The sequence below is a fragment of the Erpetoichthys calabaricus genome, chromosome 2 (genome assembly GCF_900747795.2).
Source record: "Erpetoichthys calabaricus chromosome 2, fErpCal1.3, whole genome shotgun sequence".
Taxonomy (NCBI): domain Eukaryota; kingdom Metazoa; phylum Chordata; class Cladistia; order Polypteriformes; family Polypteridae; genus Erpetoichthys; species Erpetoichthys calabaricus.
Genome location: NC_041395.2, coordinates 7,678,494 through 7,704,303, shown reverse-complemented (window position 1 = coordinate 7,704,303; position 25,810 = coordinate 7,678,494). Strand labels below are relative to the sequence as shown.

The 25,810-nt window shown below is 43.3% G+C and overlaps 1 protein-coding gene across 2 annotated transcripts in view; it reads right to left on the bottom strand.

The window, feature by feature from the left end:
* Positions 1 to 22,913, bottom strand: part of pamr1b (peptidase domain containing associated with muscle regeneration 1b) — a 214,776-nt gene extending 191,863 nt beyond the window's left edge. Inside the window, exon 1 of one of the 2 annotated variants that reach the window (XM_051923608.1) lies at positions 22,684 to 22,913. In XM_051923608.1, coding sequence (XP_051779568.1) covers positions 22,684 to 22,777 — 94 coding nt within the window. In that variant the 5' untranslated portion in view covers positions 22,778 to 22,913. The remainder of the gene's footprint in view (positions 1 to 22,683) is intronic. The other variant, XM_051923607.1, reaches the window with a different exon arrangement.
* Between the last annotated feature and the right edge of the window lie 2,897 nt (positions 22,914 to 25,810).

The following is a 25,810-nucleotide window of genomic DNA, read 5'->3' as shown; positions in this document are numbered from 1 at the left end:
TTCACAGCCCACGCCTGCGGTCCTCTAACCTCTCATTGGTGTGAATGCTTTTGTCAGACACAGTTCCTGTGCTCACAGCTCTTATAAATTTTTACGTTTTCCTCACTTTAAGTTCAGAATAAAAGAAGACGTATTATGTCCAAATCTTAGTGAAGAATTTCATCCTGAAGGGTTATGAACAGAAAAAATGAGTACACAGGCAATCCTAGCACCAAGAAACGATGGTCAAACAAATTAACGTGAAAATTATCGATCGGTTACACTGCAGATTGGTTAAATATCAATAGATTACGCTGAAACAGTTGGTGGTGATGGTGCGGAAGATGAAAACATCAACTTACAATATCACGAAGAATATCTACAACCATTAACACCGTCTGGTCTTCCAACAAATTAATTACTGTTGAAAGAAGGATGTATCGTAATGTTATTGTGTAATTTATGTCTGAGTGATGAGCTATGCAGTAAGACAAGATCAGTTGTATTCAAAATTGGTTGAACAATTCTGACATGTCAAATTTTAACAGGAGACAAGAAAGGTAATGTAGTCCATCTTCACTAAAGACATTAGACACCAAAGGAGATCTTGATGTGTCATTCGTATTAAACGTTAACAGTTTCCTGCCGGAATAGCTTTTGCTATGACAATTAACAAATCACAGAGACAAACATTAAAAAAAGTCGTTTTATTTAATAGGGGGAAAGAAACGATATTCACTCACGGGCAGTTATATGTCGCGTTGTCACGATGTAAGTACAAACACGGAATCAAAATTCAATGTGATATTGACTAAAAGTTAATTCCAAATATTGTTTTTACTGAAGTTTTACAGTAAAAGTGTAAGTTTAAAAAGTACTTGCATGGTAATTTCAAAGCCAAAACAGAACAAAATTGTATTACTCAATGAATAACACAACATGAAACATAATTTTCTTTCAATTTATTACATTTATCTGTCTTTTACTATAGTTAATTACTCGCTGTAATGTAAAATAGTTAGGTCTATTATGCATAAGGAGCAATTCCCATGAAAATAACAGTCTATTTAAATTGTACATTCGCTTCCCCATACGCGAGCAGCAGAGCCACGAAGTAGCTAGCGTGTAGCATCCGCCCAGGAGTTGGTGAGCGAAGCAAGCAGGGGGCAATGCCCACTAATTATTATTATTATTATTATGTATGTGTGCTTGGTGTGTGTGCCCTGCGGTGAGTTGGCACCCTGCCTGGAATTGGTATCTGCTTTACACCGTGTGTTGGCTGGGATTGGCTCCAGCAGACCCCGTGACCCTGTGTTTGGATTCAGCGGGTTGGACGATGGATGGATTATTATTATTATTATTACCACCTTCCTCTCAGATACGATGGTGTGTTCCCCACAGCTCAACCAGACCTCTAAGCCTTTAAACTCAGCTGATTGTTCATCTGAGGACCTTTCTCAGAATGTTGGCCAAGCTAAGGAGTGCGATCTTCTGGATCTCTTGTCACACTGACTCTACACAGGAGTTTGTCCAGTTGCTCTCAGACCCTGGTCTTTTTGGTTCCCAGTGCGCCTACGACTACTGGAGCCACACTTCTTCTTGTGCTCCACAGGTATCGGACTTCAATCTCAAGGCCTTTATGCTTGACACTTGATTGTGTTCTTGGCCTCCTTGCTCAGGATGTTGTTACCATCTGGGATTGTCACATCGATGAAGACACATGACTTGCTCTTCTGGGCATGGAACACCATATCCGGTCTGTTGGCGGTGATGGCACGATTTGTCTTGTCCCACGTGACGACACAATCTCCAGTGTCAATGACTGCGTCTGGTGTTTTCTCATACCACTTGTCTACTGTTGGAACACCCAGCTGTTGGCAGAGTGTCCGGTGCACATAAATACTGACCTAGTAGTGATGATATTCTAGTACATCCTGGACACTATGTGGCTGATTGTCTCCTCAGCCTCACCACACAGGCACCATTTGCTGTTGCCTGGTGTGGCCATGATATACTTCTGGTGGTGCCAGGAGTTCAAGGCCTGATCTTGAGTTACTGTGATGAGGCTTTTGTCCCCCCCCACCAACCCTTGAGACCAGCACTTTGAATCCTTGTGTGCATCAGGTCCTGGTTGATGTATGGCATGTCCAGGATGTTGAAGAATTGACCATGCAGTGGCTTCTCTTTGTAGTGCTGCATCCTCACCTCCATTATCTTGGCTTGGTTTTCTTGCTGGTAAAGCTAATGGTCTCAGGCAAACCATACCTTTGTTTTTATCTCATGGCCTCTCATAATGATGGGCTTGGTGTTTGAGGAGCAGTCACAGAATCCTCCTGCTGGCCCACTCGAGGTTCTCGCCACAGACCGACAGTCACAACCTCCTTTGCTGTCTCGAGCTCTAAAAGTCCTGAGATGTAGAGACACTCAACGTCGGCTTTCATACATAAAAGGCTGTGCATGGTAAGGAGCTTCTTGGTCTTTTGGTCCATGTTCTTTACCTCCAAAGAGAACCAAGAGATAATGCCAAGGCTGATTAGGACAATAGCTAGACTATCAATGGCTGAGATCTGTCTTGAGGGCAAGTCACACTTGATGATCTATCTATCTATCTATCTGATAGAACTCCTTGGTGATCTTGAATGTCATTGGCTTGTGCTTGACATCATCACATTCATCAGGGCCAAGGTATTTGTAGCCTCGTCTGGTACTCGGTATTTAATGGTCTTCTTGTCAATCATCACTATGTCAGTTGCCTCTGTAAACAGTCACTTTTTTGGCACACTTGACGAGGCCAAACTCCATCCACGTATATTACTGAATCGCTTGACCAGGGCCAGTCCCTTGTGTGTTTCAGCATCGCTCCATGTGTAGAGCTTCAGATCGTCCATGTATAGCAAGTGGCTGATTTGAAGACACGGTTTCCATACCCCATTTGTTCTCAGTTGAAAATGCAGGTGAGAGGTATCATAGCAGTGGAAAAAGCAGAGATGACAGGAAGTCACTTTGGAAAATTCATCGCTTGATGTGTATCTCGTCCGACTGGAGGATGGAACTGCTGCTGTAGGACAAATTCATCCCGGTTTGCCATGTTCTCATTGCGCTCTCCAAGAAACGAGTAACTGATGTGTTAGAGCATCAAGCTCAGTAGGATCTAGCTTGGTGGCAGACTATCAAAGGCCTTCCAGTAATCTTCCTGGTCTTGGCATCTCTGATCACCATCTTGTTGATGAGCAGCAGGTCCTTCCATCCTCGATGTGCTTGATGGCAACCTTGCATATTGTATCTGAGCAGATGATCGTAGAACTTGACCAAATTGACCGCCATGAGCACTTTGCACGTGATTGGGTGGTAGTTCTTGAGGTCCTCCTGTTTTTACCATTAAAGAGTAGGACCATAACACCCTTGGTCATCCAGTCAAGCATCAGACGAGGCTCACAGACCGTCGACTGTGGGCAACTATGAACTTCTTGAACCACAAGTTCTGGAGCTTGTCCGGGCCAGGTGCCCCACTTATTTTAATTACTATCATTATCATCATTACACCCTCATCTCAGCGCTCTACGGTACGCTGGTGCATTTCCCAGTGGTCAACCAGATCTCTTAGGCCTTAAACTCAGCTTGTTGTTCAGCTGACGACTTATCAAATAATGCAGGGCCGTGCCGAGGATTGTGATCTTCTGGGTCTCATTCGTCCTGACTCTACATGGGAGTTTGTCCAGCTGCTCTTGGACCCTGGTCTTGATGGTTCCCAGTGCACCTGCGACTACTGGAGCCACTCTTGTTCTCGTGTTCTACATGCGTCTGACTTTGATCTCTAGGTCTTTATATTTCACGATCTTCTCTGCCTCCTGGGATCGTCACATCGATGAAGACGTGTGACTTATTCTTCTTGTCATGGAACATGATATCCAGCCTATTGGTGGTGATGGTGGTATTGGTGGTCTGTGGGAATATTCTTGTCCCATATGATGACACAGTTTCTGATGTCCGCTATATGTTTGTACCACTTGTCCATTGTCAGAGCTGTTGACATAATGCCCAGTGCAGGTACCTACTGATGTTGCTGTCACGTTCATGATACTCCTTCATGGCCAGTACACAGCAGCCTGACACTATGTGGCTGATGGTTTTTCACCACACAGGACTGATGTACCTCCACCATGCAGGACTTCTGGTGGTCCTGGATATTCATTGCTTGATCTTGACCAGCTGTGATGGACTCTTTCCATTCCCCCTTGAGTCCTGTACTTTGAAGCTATGCGTACATCAGGTCCTTGTTGACGTATGGCCTGTCCAGGTTGTTGAAGAACTGGCCATGCAATGGCTCCCCCTTGTAGCACTGCATCCTCAAATCCATCATCTTGGACTTGAGTAACGGCTTGATTTACTCGCTGCCAGCGCTAGTGGCCTTGGGCCACACATTGCTGTTTTTTTTTTTTTAATTATTGAACCCACTTATTCCTGCACTTGATGGGACACCAGACCATTATAGGGCAGACTCATGGGGGTCACCAATGAACCAAATGTGGCATGTGGGAGGAAAAAAAATCTTAGAAAAAGTTGCAAGGATGTGGGGAGGAGAAGACGACATCAGTTAGGCAGTGAGCGGGACCAGAATCGACTGTTTAGTGCTATGAAGCCTCGGCAACACCGCTGTGCCAGCGTAATGCCCGCTTCTTACTGTTAGGCTCATGCTGGCATTTCTCTCAGGTTGTGTTCCTCCTAATGTACGGGTCGTGTGGTGTTTGGTGTTGTGTTCACCATTGCGCTTTTGAGATTTGCTGCTTGTTTTCATGTCAACTCTTTTCTTTCAGTAACCACAAGTAGCACTCCTCTGGTTCACTGTACGCGTCAAAATAATCAGAACATTATTGTAAACTATTGAAAAAATTTAAAGTTTTTTTTTTAGCTAAAAAGCCAACGTTTCTGCCTGCAGATATATAATTCAATTCAGAGAGGGCACAAGGAACCTCAAAATGAGGTATGTCACCTGGCAGGAGGACATCCTGCCCACGGCTCTGGGGTATACGGGGTTACCAAGGTGGGACCTCTTTCTGTGTTTCGTCTCCCTTATACAGGGTGTCCATAAAGTCCGTGTGTAATTTAAAATAGTTGTAACTTTGTAAAATATGCTTCCAAAAGGTGAAGACTTTTGGAGGATGGCCTGGTGGGCATCAAGAAGGGCAGCAAAGAAGCCAAGAAAAACATCAGGAACAGACTGATATTCTGGGATTGGACTGCTGAGGACTACTGGGCTAAAGTCATTTTCTCTGATGAATCCCCTTTCCGATTATTTTGGGGCATCTGGGAAAAAAAAACGTGAGCGGCGCTACCATCAGTCCTGTGTCAGGCCAACAGTAAAGCATCCTGAGACCATTCATGTCACGTGGGGTTGATTCTCACTCACAATTTGGCCTAAGAACACAGCAGCCATGAATAAAGAATGGGACCAAAATGTCCTCCGAGAGCAACTTCTCCCAACCATCCAAGAACAAGTTTGGTGACCAACATGATGGAGCAGCGGGCCATAAAGGCCAAACTAAGTGGCTCGGGGAATGAAACATCAACATTTGGGGTCCATGGCCAGAAAACTCCCCAGACCTTAATGATATTAAGAACTTGTGGTCAAGAGACCTGCTGGACAAACTTCCATCCATCCATCCATTATCCAACCCGCTGAATCCAAACACAGGGTCACGGTGTCTGCTAGACCAGTCCCGGGCAGGGTGCCAACCCACCGCAGGACACACACAAACACACCCACACACCAAGCACACACTAGGGCCAATTCAGAATCGCCAATCCACCTAACCTGCATGTCTTTGGACTGTGGGAGGAAACCGGAGCGCCCGGAGGAAACCCACGCAGACACGGGGAGAACATGCAAACTCCACACAGGGAGGACGCGGGAAGCGAACCGGGTCTCTTAACTGTGAGGCAGCAGCGCTACCCACTGCGCCAGCCACCATGGACAAACATAAACCCACCAATTCTGATTATGCAAGAATGGGCAGCTGCCATCAATCAGGATTTGGCCCAGAAGTTGATTGGCAGACTGCATGCCAGGGGGAATTGCAGAGGTCTTGAAAAAGAAAGCGCCAACACTTCAAATATGGACTCTGTGCATAAACTTCATGTCATTGTCAATAAAAGCCTTTGGAACTTCTGAAATGCTTGTAATTCTACTTCAGAAACACCACAGAAACCATCTGACACAAAGATCTAAAAACACTGAAGCAGCAAACTCTGTGAAAACTAACACTTATAAATATATATATATATAATCAATCCTTTTGCATCAGTTTTCTCTCATCTTATTATTTCCGCCATTGTTACTGAAGAGGTGTATGTACAGGTTCAAGTATGTCCTGCATTTCTTAAAGAGGACACATTCTCAGAGAACAAGTGCCCCCCACTGGACAGTGCCTGACACAGCTCACTCTCATCACGATCGTTCTAAGGTATGAATGGAGAATTGCTTCCCACGCCCCTCTCCTTGGTTTACCTGTTGTCCTTTCTTGGACCACTTTTGGTAGGCACTAACCACCCCACAAGTATCGATCATTTTGGAGATGTTTTGACACAGGGGTCTCGCCATCACAGTGTGGCCCTTTGTCCAAGAGGCTCTTACACTCCACTTCCAACACACATCACCTTGAAGAACTGCCTGGTCACTTGCTGCTCTCTCACTTGGACAGAGGCAGTGGTGCAGTAAGAATTATGTTTCTGGACTTCTCTAGCGCCTTCAACACCATCCAACCTCTGCTCCTCAGGGACAAGCTGACAGAGATGGGAGTAGATTCATACCTGGTGGCATGGATCATGGACTATCTTATAGACAGACCTCAGTATGTGCGTCTTGGGAACTGCAGGTCTGACATTGTGGTCAGCAGCACAGGAGCGCCACAGGGGACTGTACTTTCTCCAGTCCTGTTCAGCCTATATACATCAGACTTCCAATACAACTCGGAGTCCTGCCACGTGCAAAAGTTCGCTGACGACACTGCTATCGTGGGCTGCATCAGGAGTGAGCAGGAGGAGGAGTATAGGAACCTAATGAAGGACTTTGTTAAATGCTGCGACTCAAACCACCTACACCTGAACACCAGCAAAACCAAAGAGCTGGTGGTGGATTTTAGGAGGACCAGGCCCCTCATGGACCCCGTGATCATCAGAGGTGACTGTGTGTAGAGGGTGCAGACCTATAAATATCTGGGAGTGCAGCTGGATGATAAATTGGACTGGACTGCCAATACTGATGCTCTGTGCAAGAAAGGACAGAGCCGACTATACTTCCTTAGAAGGCTGGCATCCTTCAACATCTGTAATAAGATGCTGCAGATGTTCTACCAGACGGTTGTGGCGAGCACCCTCTTCTACGCGGTGGTGTGCTGTGGAGGCAGCATAAAGAAGAGGGATGCCTCACGCCCGGACAAACTGGTGAGGAAGGCAGGCTCTATTGTAGGCATGGAGCTGGACAGTTTGACATCTGTGGTAGAGCGACGGGTGCTGAGCAGACTCCTGTCAATCATGGAGAATCCACTGCATCCACTGAACAGGATCATCTCCAGACAGAGGAGCAGCTTCAGTGACAGACTGCTGTCACCGTCCTGCTCCACTGACAGACTGAGGAGATTGTTCCTCCTCCATCACAGTATGTGACTCTTCAATTCCACCCGGGGGGGTAAATGTTAACATTATATAACGTTATTGTCTATCTGTATACCTGCATTGTTATCACTCTTTAATTTAATATTGTTATTATCAGTATGCTGCTGCTGGAGTATGGGAATGTCCCCTTGGGGATTAATAAAGTATCTATCTATCTATCTATCATATAGTGCCTTTCACTCTATCTATCTATCTATCTATTATATAGTGCCTTTTGCATCTATCTATCTATCTATCTCTTATATAGCGACTTTCACTCTATCTATTTCTCTTGTATAGCGACTTTCACTCTATCTCTCTCTCTCTTATATAGCGACTTTCACTCTATCTATCTATCTCTCTTATATAGCGACTTTCACTCTATCTATCTCTCTCTCTTATATAGCGATTTTCACTCTCTCTCTCTCTCTTATATAGCGACTTTCACTCTATCTATCTCTATCTCTTATATAGCAACTTTCACTCTATCTATCTATCTATCTAACTGGCATGTGACGAGACCATCCATGTTCTTCACTTTACCTGGCAGTGCCCAATTGATGTATGTGCTACACTAGTTTCAGGATTGCTACTCTTATTGCTGTTGGATTACTATTATTATTATTATTACTATTATTATTATTATTATTGTAATTGTTGGATTACATTGTGTAGCTTACAATCACCCCCCCGCCCCCTCCAGTTTTCATGATGCATTGGTGTTTTATAACATGAATACAGAATGGTGTTGGTACAAAAACAAGTCCTGCCCACCCCCTCAAAACAGCCTGTTATGCCCTTGGCCTGCAGTTGCGTGCCAGCAGCACAAAGTAAAGTGCCACCATGCCACCCACGGCTAAAGATGGAAAGCAGAGGACTTTGGGGACAAGTGATTTTCATTATTTCTCTTTTGTTACAGAAACAAGGAGGGGCAAAGATTTTGAAATATGGAGGAGCTTTGGTCTCATTTATGATGAAAGTTTGATTTCTTTTGTAGGATTCACTGGGGCTCAGTGAAGTGATGATGGCTTCTACGAGGGTCTGGCTTTCATTTTCACAATTCAATTATTCGCCTTTAATAAAGAACGGCCAGGCAGGCTGACATTAAGTAGGCAATGCAGGTCAGAAGTGGCCTCGGCTGTGGAGGTGACACCCCAATGAACAGGAACCTCGACACCATGGAACAGCAGCCGGGTGAGACGTGGGCACCACTGGCCATTAGAACTCAAGTCCTGTGACAAGAGGGAGGCATGAAACAGACGATGATGCCAGCTCACAGGGTCTTGGAGGGGGCCAACTTAATTCAGTCTGTTGAGAGAAATTGCCATCTTTTCTTTTTATCCTATTGTATTCATATGAACACTTCCCTGATGTCCACCTCGGTGAGGCCACACTTTAAATGACCAAACATTTCATTTAGATTGCTTTGCCGATTGATATGACTCCCTCACAGATGTCATGTTGGGGTCCAGTTATGCCATCCAGTGGCCGCCAAAAATTGCTAACCAGCCAATCCTCCGTAATTCTTCATTATTTGACATGACACAGTTGGTGTCTTTCTGTCAATCTGGTGGTTGCCCTTAAAGTTGAATTAGTTTGGCACCCGATGTCTCTCTATCTGTTCCTCCTGTGTTTAGTCAGCCATCTTTTCATGTCCCGATGACACGGTGGGCTCAGTCGTGTCCCTCAGCTCTCCAAAGCACTGTGGCATTCTTGGGGTCTTTTTGATTTCTCTTGAACTGCCAGTTCTGTTCCAACTGCCCTTTTAAGTGCCAGCGGGTGATGTGATCTGTGATCTGGCATCCTGGCCAGAGTTGGTTCCTGCTGCAGTGATCCAATTTTAGAATCAACAGCCTTGGAGTAGGGTGAGTGTACCGAATGTGAAAGGCGCTATATAACACGGCAGGTTTATTGTTGAAGGGCAGCAAGTTCTAATTTTCCGTTCTTTTTTTTTATTATTATTATTTGCCTTTAAAGGAATTTTGGAATTTATAAAAAGTAGACTAATTGACGTTAAACCGAAGCTTTAGCTTTGAAATGGTTTCAAAAACTTGAAAGGCACCGCAAATGTTTCATATCCTCAAGATAAGAGGCTTCACTATGGCAACCTGGGACAAGCGTAAGCCGATCAAACGAAAAAAACAAAAAAGCCCACGGCGTCCTCCGTCCCACAGCAAGGCGAAAACAAAGCAAAAACGCAGAGCAGAATGTGGGGGCCATCCACAAAGGGCTGCTCCCCCCCTCACTCTGCCATCCACTGCCCTTCAGGGGCGTCTCCTTCTTGTAGCTGATGCTGCCAGGGCAGACCTCTTGGTTGACTTGGTAACTGGTAACCTAGTAACTGACCTGGGAATTATTAGTTGCTGTCAGCCGTGGCCAGTAGGTGGCAGTCAGCTGTCACACTGTCACATTCTCATTAAAGTGCCACTGAATGTGCGCAGATCGTCATGTCTGGGAAGTTGTCTCCTTCGTTTGTCCTCTTCAGTTGTTGGTTACTTCAGTCTGAAATTGAAAACTTGTGTGTTTACCGTTCATCTGGAGTTGCAGATTAGAACATTAGAACACTCTGGACGAGAACAGGCCATTCAGCCCACCAAAGCTCGCCAGTCCTGTCCACTGATTTCTTCCAATAAAACATCAAGTCGAGTTTTGAAAGTCCCTAAAGTCTTACTGTCCACCACACTACTTGGTCGCTTATTCCAAGTGTCTACGCTTCTCTGTGTAAAGAAAAACTTCCTAATGTTTCTGCGAAATTTCCCCTTCACAAGTTTCCAACTGTGTCCCCGTGTTCTTGATGAACTCGTTTTAAAGTCACCGTCTCCATCCACTGGACTAATTCTCTTCATCATTTTAAGCACTTCATTCAGGTCTCCTCTTCATCCCCTTAAGGCTCAGCTCTTTTAATCTTTCTTCATAACTCATCCCCTGTAGCCCTGGAATCAACCTAGTCGCTCTTCTCTGGACCTTCTCTAGTGCTGCTATGTCCTTTTTGTAGCCTGGAGACCCAAACTGCACCCAGGACTCCAGATGAGGCCTCACCAGTGTGTTATAAAGCTTGAGCAGAACCTCCTGTGACTTGTACTCCACACATCAAGGCGCTATATAACCTGACATTCTGTTAGCCTTCTTAATGGCTTCTGAACACTGTCTGGAAGTCGATAGCTTAGAGTCCACTATGACTCCTAAATCCTTCTCATAAGGTGGACTCTTGATTTTCTGACTGCCCATTGTGTATTCAAACCTCACATTTTTACTTCCCATGTGTAATACTTTACATTTACTGACATTCAATGGTTAAAGGCTCAGCTCTTTTAATCTTTCCTCATAACTCATCCCCTGTAGCCATGGAGTCAGCAGAGTTGCTCTTCTCTGGACTTTCTCTAGTGCTGCTATGTCTGGTGGGCCTAAAACTGTGCCCAGTACTCCAGATGAGGCCCCACCAGTGTGTTATAAAGACTTGAGCAGAACCTCCTGTGACTTGTACTCCACACATCAAGGCGCTATATAACCTGACAGTCTGTTAGCCTTCTTAATGGCTTCTGAACACTGTCTGGAAGTTGATAGCTTAAGAGTCCACTACGACTCCTAAATCCTTCTCATAGTATGGACTTTCAATTTTCAGACCTCCCATTGTGTATTCAAACCTCACATTTTTACTTCCTATGTTTAATTCTTTACATTTACTGACATTAAATTTTATCTGCCACAACTCTTTCCAAGTCTGTCTCCTGTCCAAGTGCTGGAATCAGCCTAGTCGCTCTTCTCTGGACCTTCTCTAGTGCTGCTATGTCCTTTTTGTAGCCTGGAGACCCAAACTGCACCCAGGACTCCAAATGAGACCTCACCAGTGTGTTATAAAGCTTGAGCAGAACCTCCTGTGACTTGTACTCCACACATCAAGGCGCTATATAACCTGACATTCTGTTAGCCTTCCTAATGGCTTCTGAACACTGTCGGGAAGTCGACAGCTTAAAGTCCACAGCGACTCCTAAATCCTTCCCATAAGGCGTACTCTCGATTTTCAGACCGCCCATTGTGTATTCAAACCTCACATTTTTACTTCCTATGCGTAATTCTTTACATTTACTGACATTTCATTGTCCACCAATCTGCCCAAGCCTGTCTGCTATCCAAGTCCTTCTGTGATGATATAACGGATTCTAAATTATCTGCTAATCCACCTATCTTGGTATGATCTGCAAACTTAACCAGCTTGTTCCTTATATTCCTGTCTAAATCATTTATGCCTATTAAAAATATCAGCAGCCCTCACACTGCCCCCTGCTGGTCACCACTCTTTACATCACCCAGTTCTGATGAGGTTCCTCTCACCATCACCCTCTGCTTCCTGTGTCTGAGCCAATTCTGCACCCACCACGCCCTGAACTGCCACTTCTTTTAATTTGATGCCCACCCTATCATGTGGCACCTCATCAAATGCTTTCTGAAAGTCCAGATAAATAATCTCATCTGCTCCACTCTGGTCATATCCTTTTGTTTCCTCCTTACGATGGCTCCCTCGACATAAAATATAATAGTTTACTGATTCATTTATTGATCTGTACATTTCCTAAAGTCCATTTTAAGGCCAAAAGAAGCCAAAGCCTATCACAGCAGCACGTGACTGGGACCACCCCAGCACGGGAGGCCAATCCATTAAAAGGCAGAGCCTCACGGTTCAAGGTGACCATTGTACTCAATAGCTTTTTTTTCTTAATAGCACCTGCGATACAATGTGCCCCTTGGGACCCTCTTTTTGGGCTCTAATGAGGCAAGCAATGCCACTCCAGGACAAGAGGAGGTGCCCGCGCTGATTGTAACCCCTCTTGCCCTGTAGTTTCAAGGAGGATGCCCCTTCCAGCCAGGATGCCATAAAAAAGGGGGTGGTCCCCAGAAAGTGGCACTTCATATTGGCCAAGAGGTCATTGTGGACAGACTGGTGCCACGCATTTATATGTTGAGAGCCCCTGCTAGACCAGGCCATCTGTTTTTTTTTTTTTTTGTGTGTCAATTAAACGTCCCTTCTGGTGTCCCTTGTTCTGTTCACCCAGTCATATGCCACTGTGACACTGGCCATCATTTAGCCATCACTCACTTTGGTTTTTGACTGGTTGACTGAAAAAAGGAGCTAAAAATGGCTGCTCGTGGTTTATTGAGTAAGTCCGTCTGTGACATTAACAGTTAGATCAAAATAAATAAAATAATAATCATACAACTTAAAAACATCAACCTATTGTATCAAAGAATATCCACGTTGTCCTCATCAAGCAGGACTGACGGATTTGGTTGATTGACTGATGGATCGATTTGAAAAAGTTGTTCTTGAAATTGTTTGTTCTCGCTTCCCAGTTTTGCCTTTCTTGTGTCTTCCAGACCCAGAATCTCCCCTGATCGTCATCCCGGACCACTTGAAGAATCGTCATCCCCGTCGTCCCCCTTGCAGAATCACAGAACAAGGGTCGTAGCAGCTTGGGCATCCCATCCAAAAAAAAAAAAACGTGTGCAGCCCTTTTCCTACTGTGCTCTATTGTGATTGTCACCTCGGAGACCCAAGTTTGAGGACTTTCTCAATGGTCTTGTCCAATATCAGGTGTCTCTTCAAAGCCTCTTTTGTCTTTGTTCTTAGCCGTTCTCAATGGCTCCTCCTACTCTCATTTGCATAAATTTGCTTTAAACTTTAGGCCTGTCCATTCTCAATGGCACCCACTGCCATAATCTCTCCCAAGACCCTTTATTCTTTACTTCTATTTAGTTTTAATGGTGACCTCTCAGAATTTGTTCAATGCCATTGTAATCTCGAGTCTTCCTTCGCAATGCCACCTCCTACCATAATGTGCTTAAAGCGTCTTTAATCTTTAGGCTTGCACATTCCTTCTGGTGCCCCCTACCTTAATATGTATCCTTGGGTGCCCCCTTTCACAATCAGTTCATTGACGCCATATTCTTCAGTCTTGTCCATCCACAAGGCTTCTACTGTAATGAGCTTAAAGCTGCGGTCATCTTTAGCTTTGTCCGTTGTTTCTGGCGCCCCCTATCATCATTTCTCAACAACCGCATTTAATCTTTATCTTTTTTCATTCTCAATGGCGCCTCCTACTGTTGTGTACATAAACCTCATTTAAGTTTTATTATTGCACATTCTCTCTAGTGCCCCCTATCAAAATGTGCTTAATGCCATTCTTGCTCATACTTTCTGGCACCCTAATCATAATCTGCTGAATGCCCCTTTAAACGTTAATGTAGTTCATTCTCAGTGCTGCTCCCTACCATAAGCTGTTTTCTTTGTTCCTTACCGTGACCTCTGGCGCCCCCTATCTGAATCAGTTCATTAACGCCATATTCTTCAGTCTTGTCCATTTACAAGGCTGCTACTGTAATGACCTTAAAGCTGCTGCCATCTTTAGTTGTGTCTGTTTCCTCTGGCGCCCCCTATCATCATTTGTTAACTGTTACTTCAATCTTTATCTTTTTTCATTCTCGATGGCTTGTCCTCCTGCTGTGTACATAAAGCTCAGTCAGTCAGTCAGTAACTACAGGGTCACGGGGGTCTGCTGGAGCCAATCCCAGCCAACACAGGGCACAAGACAGGAACAAATCCCTGGACAGGGCAGCAGCCCACCGCAGGGCGCACACACACACCAAGCACACACTAGGGACAATTTAGGATCGTCAGTCCACCTAACCTGCATGTCTTTGGACTGTGGGAGGAAACCCACGCAGACACGGGGAGATTAAGTTTTATTCTTGCACATTCTCTCTCACGCCCCTTATCAAAATGTGCTTAATGCCATTCTTTGCTAACTCCTTCTGGCACCCCTTATCATAATGTGCCCAGTGCCCCTTTAACCTTTACCTTAGTTCATTCTCAGTGCTGCCCCCTACAACAAGCTGTTTTTCTTTGTGAATATCCATTCCCTCTGGTCCCCCCTATCAGAATTTGTTCATTGACGCTGTAATCTTTAATCTTGTCCATTCTCAAGGCTTCTACTGTAATGAGCTTAAAGTCATTTCGATCTTTAGCGTTGTTCATCCTTCTCTGGAGTCCCCTGCCAAAATGCATTTAATGCCATTTTATTCTTTATTCTTCTACGTTCCCTTTTCCGCCACCTACCAAGATAGAATCCATCCATCCATCCATTTTCCAACCCACTGAATCCGAACACAGGGTCACGGGGTGTCTGCTGGAGCCAATCCCAGCCAGCACAGGGCACAAGGTAGGAACCAATCCCGGGCAGGGTGCCAACCCACCGCAGGACACACACAAACACCAAGCACACACCAAGCACACACTAGTGCCAATTTAGAATTGCCAATCCACCTAACCTGCATGTCTTTGGATCTGGAAGCGAACCCAGGTCCCCAGGTCTCCCAACTGCGAGGCAGCAGCACTACACCAAGATAGCATTCATTCTTTATTCTTTAATCTTGTCCACACTCTCTGGCGCCCCCTATCATAATTTGTTAACTGCCACTTTAATCATTATCTTTCTTCATTCTCAATGGCACCTCCTACTGTAGTTTGCATTAAACTGCCTTAATCTTTATTCTTGTCCATTTCTCTGGTGCCCCCTATTCTAATTCACTTAATGCCACTTTGATCTTTAGCTCGGTCCTTTCCCTCTGGCACACCCTACCTGAATGTGTTTAATGTCACTTTATTCTTCACTGGCTGTGGTACCTATCTAAGTGGGTTTGAAATCTAAGTAATCAACTCAGACCTCTGCGATAACAATTGCAGTACAACATTTGTTGGAATATATTTTGCAACAGACGCAGTAATAACATGCCTTGCATTGTTTTATTCCAAAAGTTGGTGCATCAAAATTTGCAGTAATAAAATGCATTCATTACATTTGTCATTCCAACAGAAGGCACCTCATAAACATCAGCATTGATTTTATGAGTCCCATACCAAATGGCCTATAAGAGAGACATAGCAACTGGATGGATACACAGATACACAGATACACACTCACACACAGACAATTGTCATTTTATTAAGGTGGATTCTAATTCATTCTCTCCTGCTCCCATACCATAATTTGCTCCCTACTATTTTTTTTTCTTTAGTTTTCATTCATTCTCAGAGCTTAAAGCTGTATTAATCTTCAGCTTTGTCCAAATTCTCTGGTGCTCCCATCTGAATTTGTTAACTGCCACTTTAATCCTCATATCCCTTCATTCTCAATGGTGCCTCCTACTATAGTGTGTTTGAAGCTTCTTTAATCTTTACGCTTGTCCATTTTCTCCAGCACCCCAATCATTATTTCCTCTGGTACTTCCTAACAAAATGTGTTCAGTGTCTTCTTTACTAACAGTTCCACCTATCTGAGATGGGTTTGAAATGTAAGCAATCAACGAAGACTCAGCGTTAACATTTGCATTGCACCATCTATTGGAATGTATTTTCTAATTCATGCAGCAATAAAATACATTGCACTTGTCCTTCCAACATATGGTGCATTACAAACATTTGTAGTAATAAAATCTATTGCATATGTCATTCAAACAGATGGCACAACCCAGATATTTGTAGCAATTAAATGGATTGTATTTGCAGGTACCCAACGGGGACAAGACCACATGACAGCGAGAAGAACACACATCAGGTCCACCCATAAAGGTTCCCAATGGGGGACTCAAAATGTATTGCATTAGTTGTTCCAACAGCTGGAGCATCACAGACATTTGTGGTAATAAAATGCATTGCATATGCCATTCCAACAGATGGTGCACCACAGACCTTTGTAGTAATAAAATGCATTACATTTGCTATTCCAAACAAATGATGCACCACAAACATTTGTGGTAATAAAATGAATTGCATTTTCCATTCCAACAGATGGCACAACCTAGATATTTGTAGTAATAAAATGCATTGTATTTGTAGATACACAAAGGGGACAAGCAATACAAAACCACACGACAGAGAGAAGAATACACATCAGGTCCACTCATGCCGTTAAATGTATTGCATTAATTGTTCCAACAGCTGGAGCATCACAGACATTTGTGGTAATAAAATGCATTGCATATGCCATTCCAACAGATGGTGCACAACAAACATTTGTAGTAATAAAATGCATTACATTTTTCATTCCAACAGATGGTGGACCTGAAACATTTGTAGTAATAAAATGCATTGCATTTATCATTTCAACAAATGGCACATCAGAAACATTTTCAGTAATAAAATGCATTCCATTTGTCATTCCAACATGTAGGGTATCATAAAACAGTTTTTGTAATAAAATGCATTGCATTTGTCCTTCCAACAGATGGTGCATTACAAACATTTGTAGTAATAAAATCTATTGTATATGTCATTCAAACAGATGGCACAACCAAGATATTTGTAGCAATTAAATGGATTGTATTTGCAGGTACCCAACGGGGACAAGACCACATGACAACGAGAAGAACACACATCAGGTCCACCCATACAGGTTCCCAACGGGGGACTCAAAATGTATTGCATTAGTTGTTCCAACAGCTGGGGCATCACAGACATTTGTAGGAATAAAATGCATTACATTTTCCATTCCAACAGATGGTGCACCACAAACATTTGTAGTAATTAAATGCATTCCATTTGCCATTCCAAACAAATGATGCACCACAAACATTTGTGGTAATAATATACTTCTTGGCATGGAGTATTTACAGTAAAACCCACTCAAGTATGGGGAGAACATGCCAACTCCACACAGCCAATGAGAAGAGGCCAGTGGATTGAAATCCTTGTCTTCCATTGCCTGCCCAGCACTATAACAGTGACATTAAGAGTTAGGGGTGGCACAGCGGCGCAGAGCTTAGCATGGCTATCTCATGAATTTTGCATCCTGGTTTGAATTACTGCCTATATGGAGTCTGAATGTTCTACCTATGTCTGCTGGAATTGTCCTCCCATATCCCGAGGATGTAAGTGTTAAATTAACTGGAAATTCAAAATTTGGACTGGTAATGCGACTGGGAAAATCTGCAACCCTGAACTGGATAAATGGGATTAAAAAATATTATTATGGAACAGTGCAGTTTATGGACCACATAACACTTAAGATGCCATGGAGTTAGAGAGTAGCTGTAAGTAAATTTGATCATTTATAGAGCGCCTTGACAGAATGAAATGTCTGCCATCAATGAGTAGACTGTGTTTAAAGGAATCTGGAAAAGGGAGGTGGGTATGTCATGTCTGATTTGATCATCCAAGGGGTCCTGAACAGAAAAGAGGACCTGGGGACCTCATCGAGGCCCAAAGAATCTTCAAAGGCATCTGTCAAGTTCATCCAATGGAATTCCTTCAGTTAAAAAGTGAGACAGAGACACCTAGTGGAGACTAAGGGAAGTGCGCTCATGAAGAAACTAACAAGTTTCATTTTATTGTTACCCTTATCAATACTGGAGTTGGATGCAATTCCGATTCTCATGACTAACCACTACAAAAGCATGAATTAGGATAAAAAAGGGGAAGATTTCCAATGAGGAAGAATGAGCAGAGAAATGGAAGGAGACTATTATTATTTTGTAGCAAGCATAATCATAGCAAACAAGGAATGGCTGAGGGGTCCAATAGAAGAAAGAAGGAAGGGAGTATTTAAAGAGAAACTATAGGTCAGAACTGTGGATACTGTCAACCAGAAAGCTGATTCAAGGTGGCAATCTGGAAACTGGGGGCATTCACCAAGCTAAAATGGCAGTAGGGACCTTGGAGTAGGACCAAGGCACATCATCTACCAGGCTTAATGTATCCACTGTGTGCCACTTGACATATGGGACTTCTGGAGACCAAGGGAACACTGAACGGGAAATCTCACTATATAGCGCAATTACAGGCTGATGTGACAAGATACTTTACAGAAAACTTTATATGAAGTCATGAGTGGTGTCCCATCAGTGGGAACAAAAGAACTAAGTCATGGTACCAACAAGTGAAGCAGAGATCCTGGTAGCATTTAAAAAGCAAATGAAGAATTTCAACAACTTAACTGTTAAGGTCAAGTTTCTTTTCATGTTTCCACAATACAGTGAGAGTCTTACTTGCATGTTTGCCACAGACTGGTGACAATAAGACAAGGAATAAAAGACCACATGACAACGAGAAGAATGTACATCAGGTCCACCCATGCAGGTCCCCAATGGGGACTCAAAATGTATTGCATTAATTGTTCCAACAGCCGGAGCATCACAGACATTTGTAGTAATACAATGCATTGCATATGTCATTCCAACAGATGGTGCACCTCAAACATTTTTAGAAATAAAATGCATTGCATTTGTCATTTCAACAGATGGCACAACCTAGATATTTGTAGTAATAAAATGCATTGTATTTTCAGGTACCCAATGGGGACAAGGTATACAAAACCACACGACAGAGAGAAGAACACATGTTCATGCCGTTTCCCAATGGAGACTCAAAATGTATTGCATTAGTTGTTCCAACAGCAGGAGCATCACAGACATTTGTGGTAATAAAATACATTGTATTTGTCATTCTAACAAATGATGCATCACAAACATTTGTAGTAATAAAATGAATTGCATATGCCATTCCAACAGATGGTGCACCACAAACATTTGTAGTAATAAAATGCATTACATTTTCCATTCCAACAGATGGTGCACCACAAACATTTGTAGTAATAAAATTAGTTGCATTTGTCATTTCAACACATGGCACAACCTAGATATTTGTAGTAATAAAATGCATTGTATTTTCAGGTACCCAACAGCAACAAGGAATACAAAACCACATGACAGATAGAAGAACACACGTCAGGTCCACTCATTTAGGTTCCCAAAGGGGACTCAGAATACATTGTATTTGTCATTCCAACAAATGATGCATCACAAACATTTATAGTAATAAAATGAATTGCATATGCCATTCCAACAGATGGTGCACCACAAACATTTGTAGTAATAAAATTAGTTGCATTTGTCATTTCAACAGATGGCACAACCTAGATATTTGTAGTAATAAAATGCATTGTATTTGTAGGGACCCAACGGTGACAAGGTATACAAAACCACATGACAGATAGAAGAACACACGTCAGGTCCACTCATGCAGGTTTCCAATGGGGACTCAGAATATATTGCATTTGTCATTCCAACAGGTGGTGCATCGCAAACTTTTGTAGTAATAAAATGCATTGCATTTGTCATTCCAACATATGGCGCACCACAAACATTGGTTGTAATAAAATCCATTGCATTTGTCATTTTAACAGATGGCACAACACGGATATTTGTAGTAATAAAATGCATCATATTTGCAGGTACTCAATGGGGACAAAGAATACAAAGCCACTTTACAAAAAGAAGAACACACTTCAGGTCTACTGATGCTGTTGTCCAACGAGCTCCTAGGACTGAACAGTCTTGTCTCATTGTTAAACGTTACTTCAGTATCTAAGGAAGACGGACAGTAAAGGAACAAGAAGACAGCTGGAAGTGCCCAAGTATCTAGAGAACAAGCTTTAGAGCAAAACAGTGAAGAAACAAAAAGGTCTGAGGTGTTGGACTTGGAAATTTAGTCCAATTCAATTTAGTTTATAGACCTGTGATGGACTGGCATCCTGTCCAGGGTTGGTTCTTGCTTTGCCCTCAGTCCTGCCAGCTAGGCTACAAACCCCAGCAGCCTTGAACTGGAAAACTAGATGGATATAACCACAGAGTGCAGTGTGCAGTGATGGGACAATTGGAAGAACTAAAGCAAAGGTTAAAGGTCAGGTGTTTAAGACAGTGGTAAGACCAGCAATGATGTATGGAGCTGAGACACGGGCAGTAAGGGAGAACAGGAGAAGAAGCCGAACGTGGCAGAAATGAGAATGTGAAGGTGGATGTGTGGATTCACAAAAAAAACGGCAGAATGAGAAATGAGACAATCAGAGGGACATAAAAAGTGGGAGAGAAGTGGCATGGACACATGATGAGGAGAGACAATGAAGATGTGGGCAAAAGAGTGATGGGAGTGGAAGTCCGGGAGAAAAGAAAGTGAGGGAGGCCAAAGACGAGGTGGATGGATAAAGTAGAAGAAGATCTGAAGGAAAAGGGCTTGACTGGGAAGGAGGTGCAGGACCAAGCTGCATGGAGAAGGTCGATCAAATACGTCGACACCACAAAGAAGTGAGAAAAGATGAAGAGAAAGAAGAACAAGAGCAAGAACAAGAAGAAGGGATTGATAAAGGAATGGTGTAACATGATTTGCCCTACAATGGACTGGCATCTTGTCCCTGGTAGTTTCTTCATTTCCACTGCTGTTACAATTTCAAATGCAAATTAATTTAAGTAGGTTCATAATATAATATAATATAATATAATATAATATAATATAATATAATATAATATAATATAATATAATATAATATAATATAATATCCATCCATCCATTATCCAACCCACTATATCCTAACTACAGGGTCATGGGGGTCTGCTGGAGCCAATCCCAGCCAACACAGGGTGCAAGGCAGGAAACAAACCCCGGGCAGGGAGCCAGCCCACCGCAGGGCACACGCTCACACACACACACACACACACCAAGCACACACCAGGGACAATTTAGAATCACCAACGCACCTAACCTGCATGTCTTTGGACTGTGGGAGGAAACCGGAGCAACCGGGTCTCCTTACTGCTACCCACTGCGCCTCCGTGCCGCCCATAATATACTATAATGTAAGGATTGATTGAAGACTGGTGTATAACCTACTGTAACAATACAATACAAAACAGAACAGCACACTGGCACAGTGGTACCCCTGCTGCCTCTCAACAATGTCACCAGGGTTCATGGCCCAGGTGCTCACTGAATGGAGTTTGCATGTTCTCCCCTTGTCCATATTGGTTTGTTCCAGGTGCTCCGGTTTTCTCCTACAGTCCAAAGACTTGCAGGTTAGGAGGACTGGCAATGCTATGCTGGCTCCTGATGTGTGTGTCTTGTGTGTGTTTACCCTATGATGGACTGGCAGCTCATCTGGGGATTTCTCCTGCCTTGTGCCCAATGCTTCTCAGGATGAGCTCCAGCTTCCTTACAAGTTTGCTCTGGATAAGTGGGAATAGAAGATGGATGGATGGATAATCAACCGTAATAAAATACAATACAGGGCAGCATGATGGTTCAGTAGCACCGCTAACTCCAATCAAGGAGTCTGGAGGTCAAGTCACGGGTTTCCCAGTGTGACATCTCCATGTTCTCCTCATGTCCACGTGGATTTCCTCGCACAGTCTAAAGATATGCAAGTTAAATCAATTGGCGATGATTAATTGACTTGTGTGTGTGCGTTTGTGTTCAACAAGTAATATGATGGGCTCGCGCCCCGTCCAGGGATCGTTCCAGCCTTGTGCCCAGTGCTTGCTGGGATTGGCTTGAGAAACCCTGCTCTTGATAGGTGGATTTGGTACATGGATGGATGGATAGTATAATAAAAGACAGTAGAAGAGCACTCTCAATGCACCCTGGCAAACACGGACTCGTCACTGCGCTGCGTGCGGACACTAACAGTGTGCCAAGTCATGCAAAATAATAAGGTGGTAAAGGTCGTTATATTATACGTAATCATTTTTAAAGAGATTATATTTCATTTAATCCCAGTGTAACGCTTTAAAATGTAATGATGACAAAGAGTAATCCTACTGCCCTGAGCTGTTCAGAACCTCCAGCGCTTCAGTGTACTTTGCTTGCAGAAGCTCGTTCAGTTCTGGTCAATCTCATATAGCGCCTTCCATTTCCCCCACAGCTGCCGTCTCTCGCAATCCGACGGTGCGGTGCAGCGATCTTCATATTAGCGCAAGACGGCGGCGCTCCTTCCTGACTGAGTAATCCCTGCCGTTGATTCCTGTCGCTCGGCTCTCCGTGACACACCGTATCACACACCGGACTGCCCGATGAGGACCACCAGGCACACAGCGGAGCCGTCGCCCCCTCTAGCCGCTTTGTCATGTTCACCTTTAAAGCAGTTACTCCTGCCCAAAGAGCACAGACTCCGCTGATGCTCCTCAAGCGGAATTTCCATAATCGTGACGGACAGAATGAGCGGAAAGTTTCCTTACCGTACGGTAGACCGGACACCTGGACGAGCAGCAGCAGCAGCTTCAGCAGCAGGGCGATCCAGCCCTGGACTCCCGGTGGCGCTGGCGGCGGCATAGTGCGGCCCTGAGTTCAGTTCACTGGCAGAGCTGGCGACTCGCGCTCTGTTTATGTGACATGACCTGAACTTGAAGTGGCTTCATGTTACAGCCAACCTCAAAGGATTATTCGGGCATTTCCAAAAGTCTGCGAAAGCGCATCGGGGGTGACGTCACCGGGCCGCTCGGCCGGCCTCCCAGAGCTTCGCGGCTTTTAACTCTTTCCTCACTCGGACGCTGGAAACCTGGAGGTCGTCTTTGGTGTTTGGCCTCCTCCGTGGACGGGACAGAGGTCAGCTATCACGTGGATGGTCAACTGAGAAATCCGGCAAGTCACCCAGATAAACAATGTGCATTGTGTAGAGCAGGGGTGTCGAACTCCAGGCCTGGAGGGCCACAGTGGCTTTAAGTTTTCATTCCAACTCTTTTCCTAATCAGTGACCAGTTTTCACTGCTAATTAACTTCTTTTTGCTTCATTTCAATTGCCTTCTTTTTAAGGAACCAGTCCTTTTCCCATTAAATGGCAGATAAACAGAAATTAGAAGTGAAACAAGCCGACAGATGACCAGCTAAATTGGGGCTTCAAACTCCAACCAATTTCACTCCAACCAGTTTCTTAATGAGAAGCCGATTCTTGCTGGTAATTAAACCCGTTATTTAATTCCATGGCTTATTGCACCTGTCATTCTGCCACAGCAGACATTTCTAAAACTGTTGATTTTCTGTTTTAACTAGGAACACTGTCAAAATGTTTGGGTAGCCTGAGTTCAACGTTACTGAGATCGTCGCCTTTCCTTATTTTCAGATATTGTGTGATGGGCACTGGTGAGCTGCTCGTGTGGCAGTTTGTTTTGTGTCATTACTGTTTGAAAAAGAAACAACTAAGGATGTCTGAGTCAACTTAATTAAAACTAAGGCAAAAGAATTTAATTAGCAGTAAAAACTGGTCACTAATGAAGGAGTTGGTTAGAATGAAAACCTGCAGCCACTGTGGCCCACCAGAACTGGAGTTTGACACCCATGGTGTAGAGTGAATACAGCCCTGTAGTGTATGATACATTCTGGACTTCTTCTTCTTCTTCTTATTATTATTATTATTATTATTATTATTATTATTTATTATGCAAAATGGATCTAGAGAAGGTTAAACATGTGTGATAGTTAATTTATTTGCATTTGCATTAATTTGCTTAGCAGGATGTAAGAGGTGAACATAATCGACTAACATCAGTCTGGGGTGAAACAGGACAAGGATACAAAATAGATTTCTACAAAAGAAGAACCCAGAACAAAATACAGGCGAGTCACAATTCCTAGATTTACTAAACCTTAGATAGAAATTTCCCAAACAAGGGGGTCTTCAAACACGTCTAGTAGACATGGCAGGAAGGAATCAGAGTTTTGAATGATGGCGGGCCTCTCACTCCATCAGCCAGGAAGTACACGTGAAAAGAGTCTGGACTGAGATTTGGTTCCATGCAGAGGTGGCATCGCCAGGCGCCATTCACCAGCAGACGTAAGTGGTCGAGAAGGAGCACAGGACCTCACTAGTTTCTCTATAAAAGGAGGTGCAGACCCTCTGATTACATTGTAGGCAAACATCCAGGAGCCTAACGGTGTTTGAATGAGTAGTAATAAGAAGTGAGTAGTAATATAGAAGTAGAGTTTTAGCAGTAATGTCAGACAGAGACTGTCAAAAAAGGCAGATAAGAATGATTGATTGACAGCTTTAAGACCTGCCCCACAATATGAATTATGAAATACGATTTATAAAATAGGAAAGTAGTACAATAAGCTCCGCCCCAAAATATGAATTATGAAATACATTTTATGAATTGGGCAGCATGGTGGTGCAGTGGGTAGCACTGCTGCCTCGCAGTTAGCAGACCAGGGTTTGCTTTCCGGGTCCTCCCTGCGTGGAGTTTGCATGTTCTCCCTGTGTCTGCATGGGTTTCCTCCGGGTTGCTCTGGTTTCCTCCCACAGTCCAAAGACATGTAGGTTAGGTGTATTGGCGATCCTAAATTGTCCCTGGTGTTTGTGTGTGTGCGCCCTGCGGTGGCCTGGTGTCCTGCCCGGGGTTTGTTTCCTTCTTTGTGCCCTGTGTTGGCTGGAATTGCCTGTAGTTAGGATACTGGATGGATGGATGGATGGATTTTATGAATTTTTTTTTTTAAAGTAAAGAGAGATAAGAAAGATTGATTGACAGCTTTAAGCACCGCCCCAAAACATGAATTTTAAAATATGATTTATGAAATATGAAAGTACTGTAGTACCTTAAGCCCCGCCCCAAAATATGAATTATGAAATATGTTTTATGAAATATGATTTACTAGTGACATCAGACAGAAAGAGTTTTGTTGCTAATTTTAACCAGAAGTTCCTTACAATTTTTGTCTATTAGGCGACTTAACAGGAGTTCTGCATGTTTGATTGAGAATCTTTATGTGCTTATTTATTTTTAATATTACTTTTGAATCTGGTGCGAAGAAGTAAATTAATAACAGGTCTTCTGAATTTAAAAAAGATATACACTTGCTTGGCTCGGTACTCCAAGCAAGAGAAATGGGTATTTTAATGAGTCTCCTATTATGTGTTTAATATTAGTTTTAAAAAGATATACACTTAGCTTGGCTGTGTATTCTATGCAAGAGAAGTGTAAATTTTAATAAGGCTCCTATTATCATTCTATATTTTTTTAATATTATTAGGTTTGAATCTAGTGTTTACAAAATGAAGGCACGTGTCATGGGTGGCATAAATTTCATAATTTTTAATTTGGCAAGTGGATAAATTTCATAACTCATTTATCATAATTCATATTTTCACAAATCCTTTTTCATAATTCATCATTTGGGGAGGGGCTTAAATCTGTCAATCTATCATTTAGCTCCCTTTTTGGGGTGGGGCTAAATTTCATTTATGCATAATTCATATTTTTACAACTTGTATTTCATAATTCATATTTTTAGGCAGGGCTTGAATCTGTCAATCAATCATTCTTATCTCCCTTTTTTGACAGTTTCTGTCTGAAGGACCGCTGGTCGTTATTC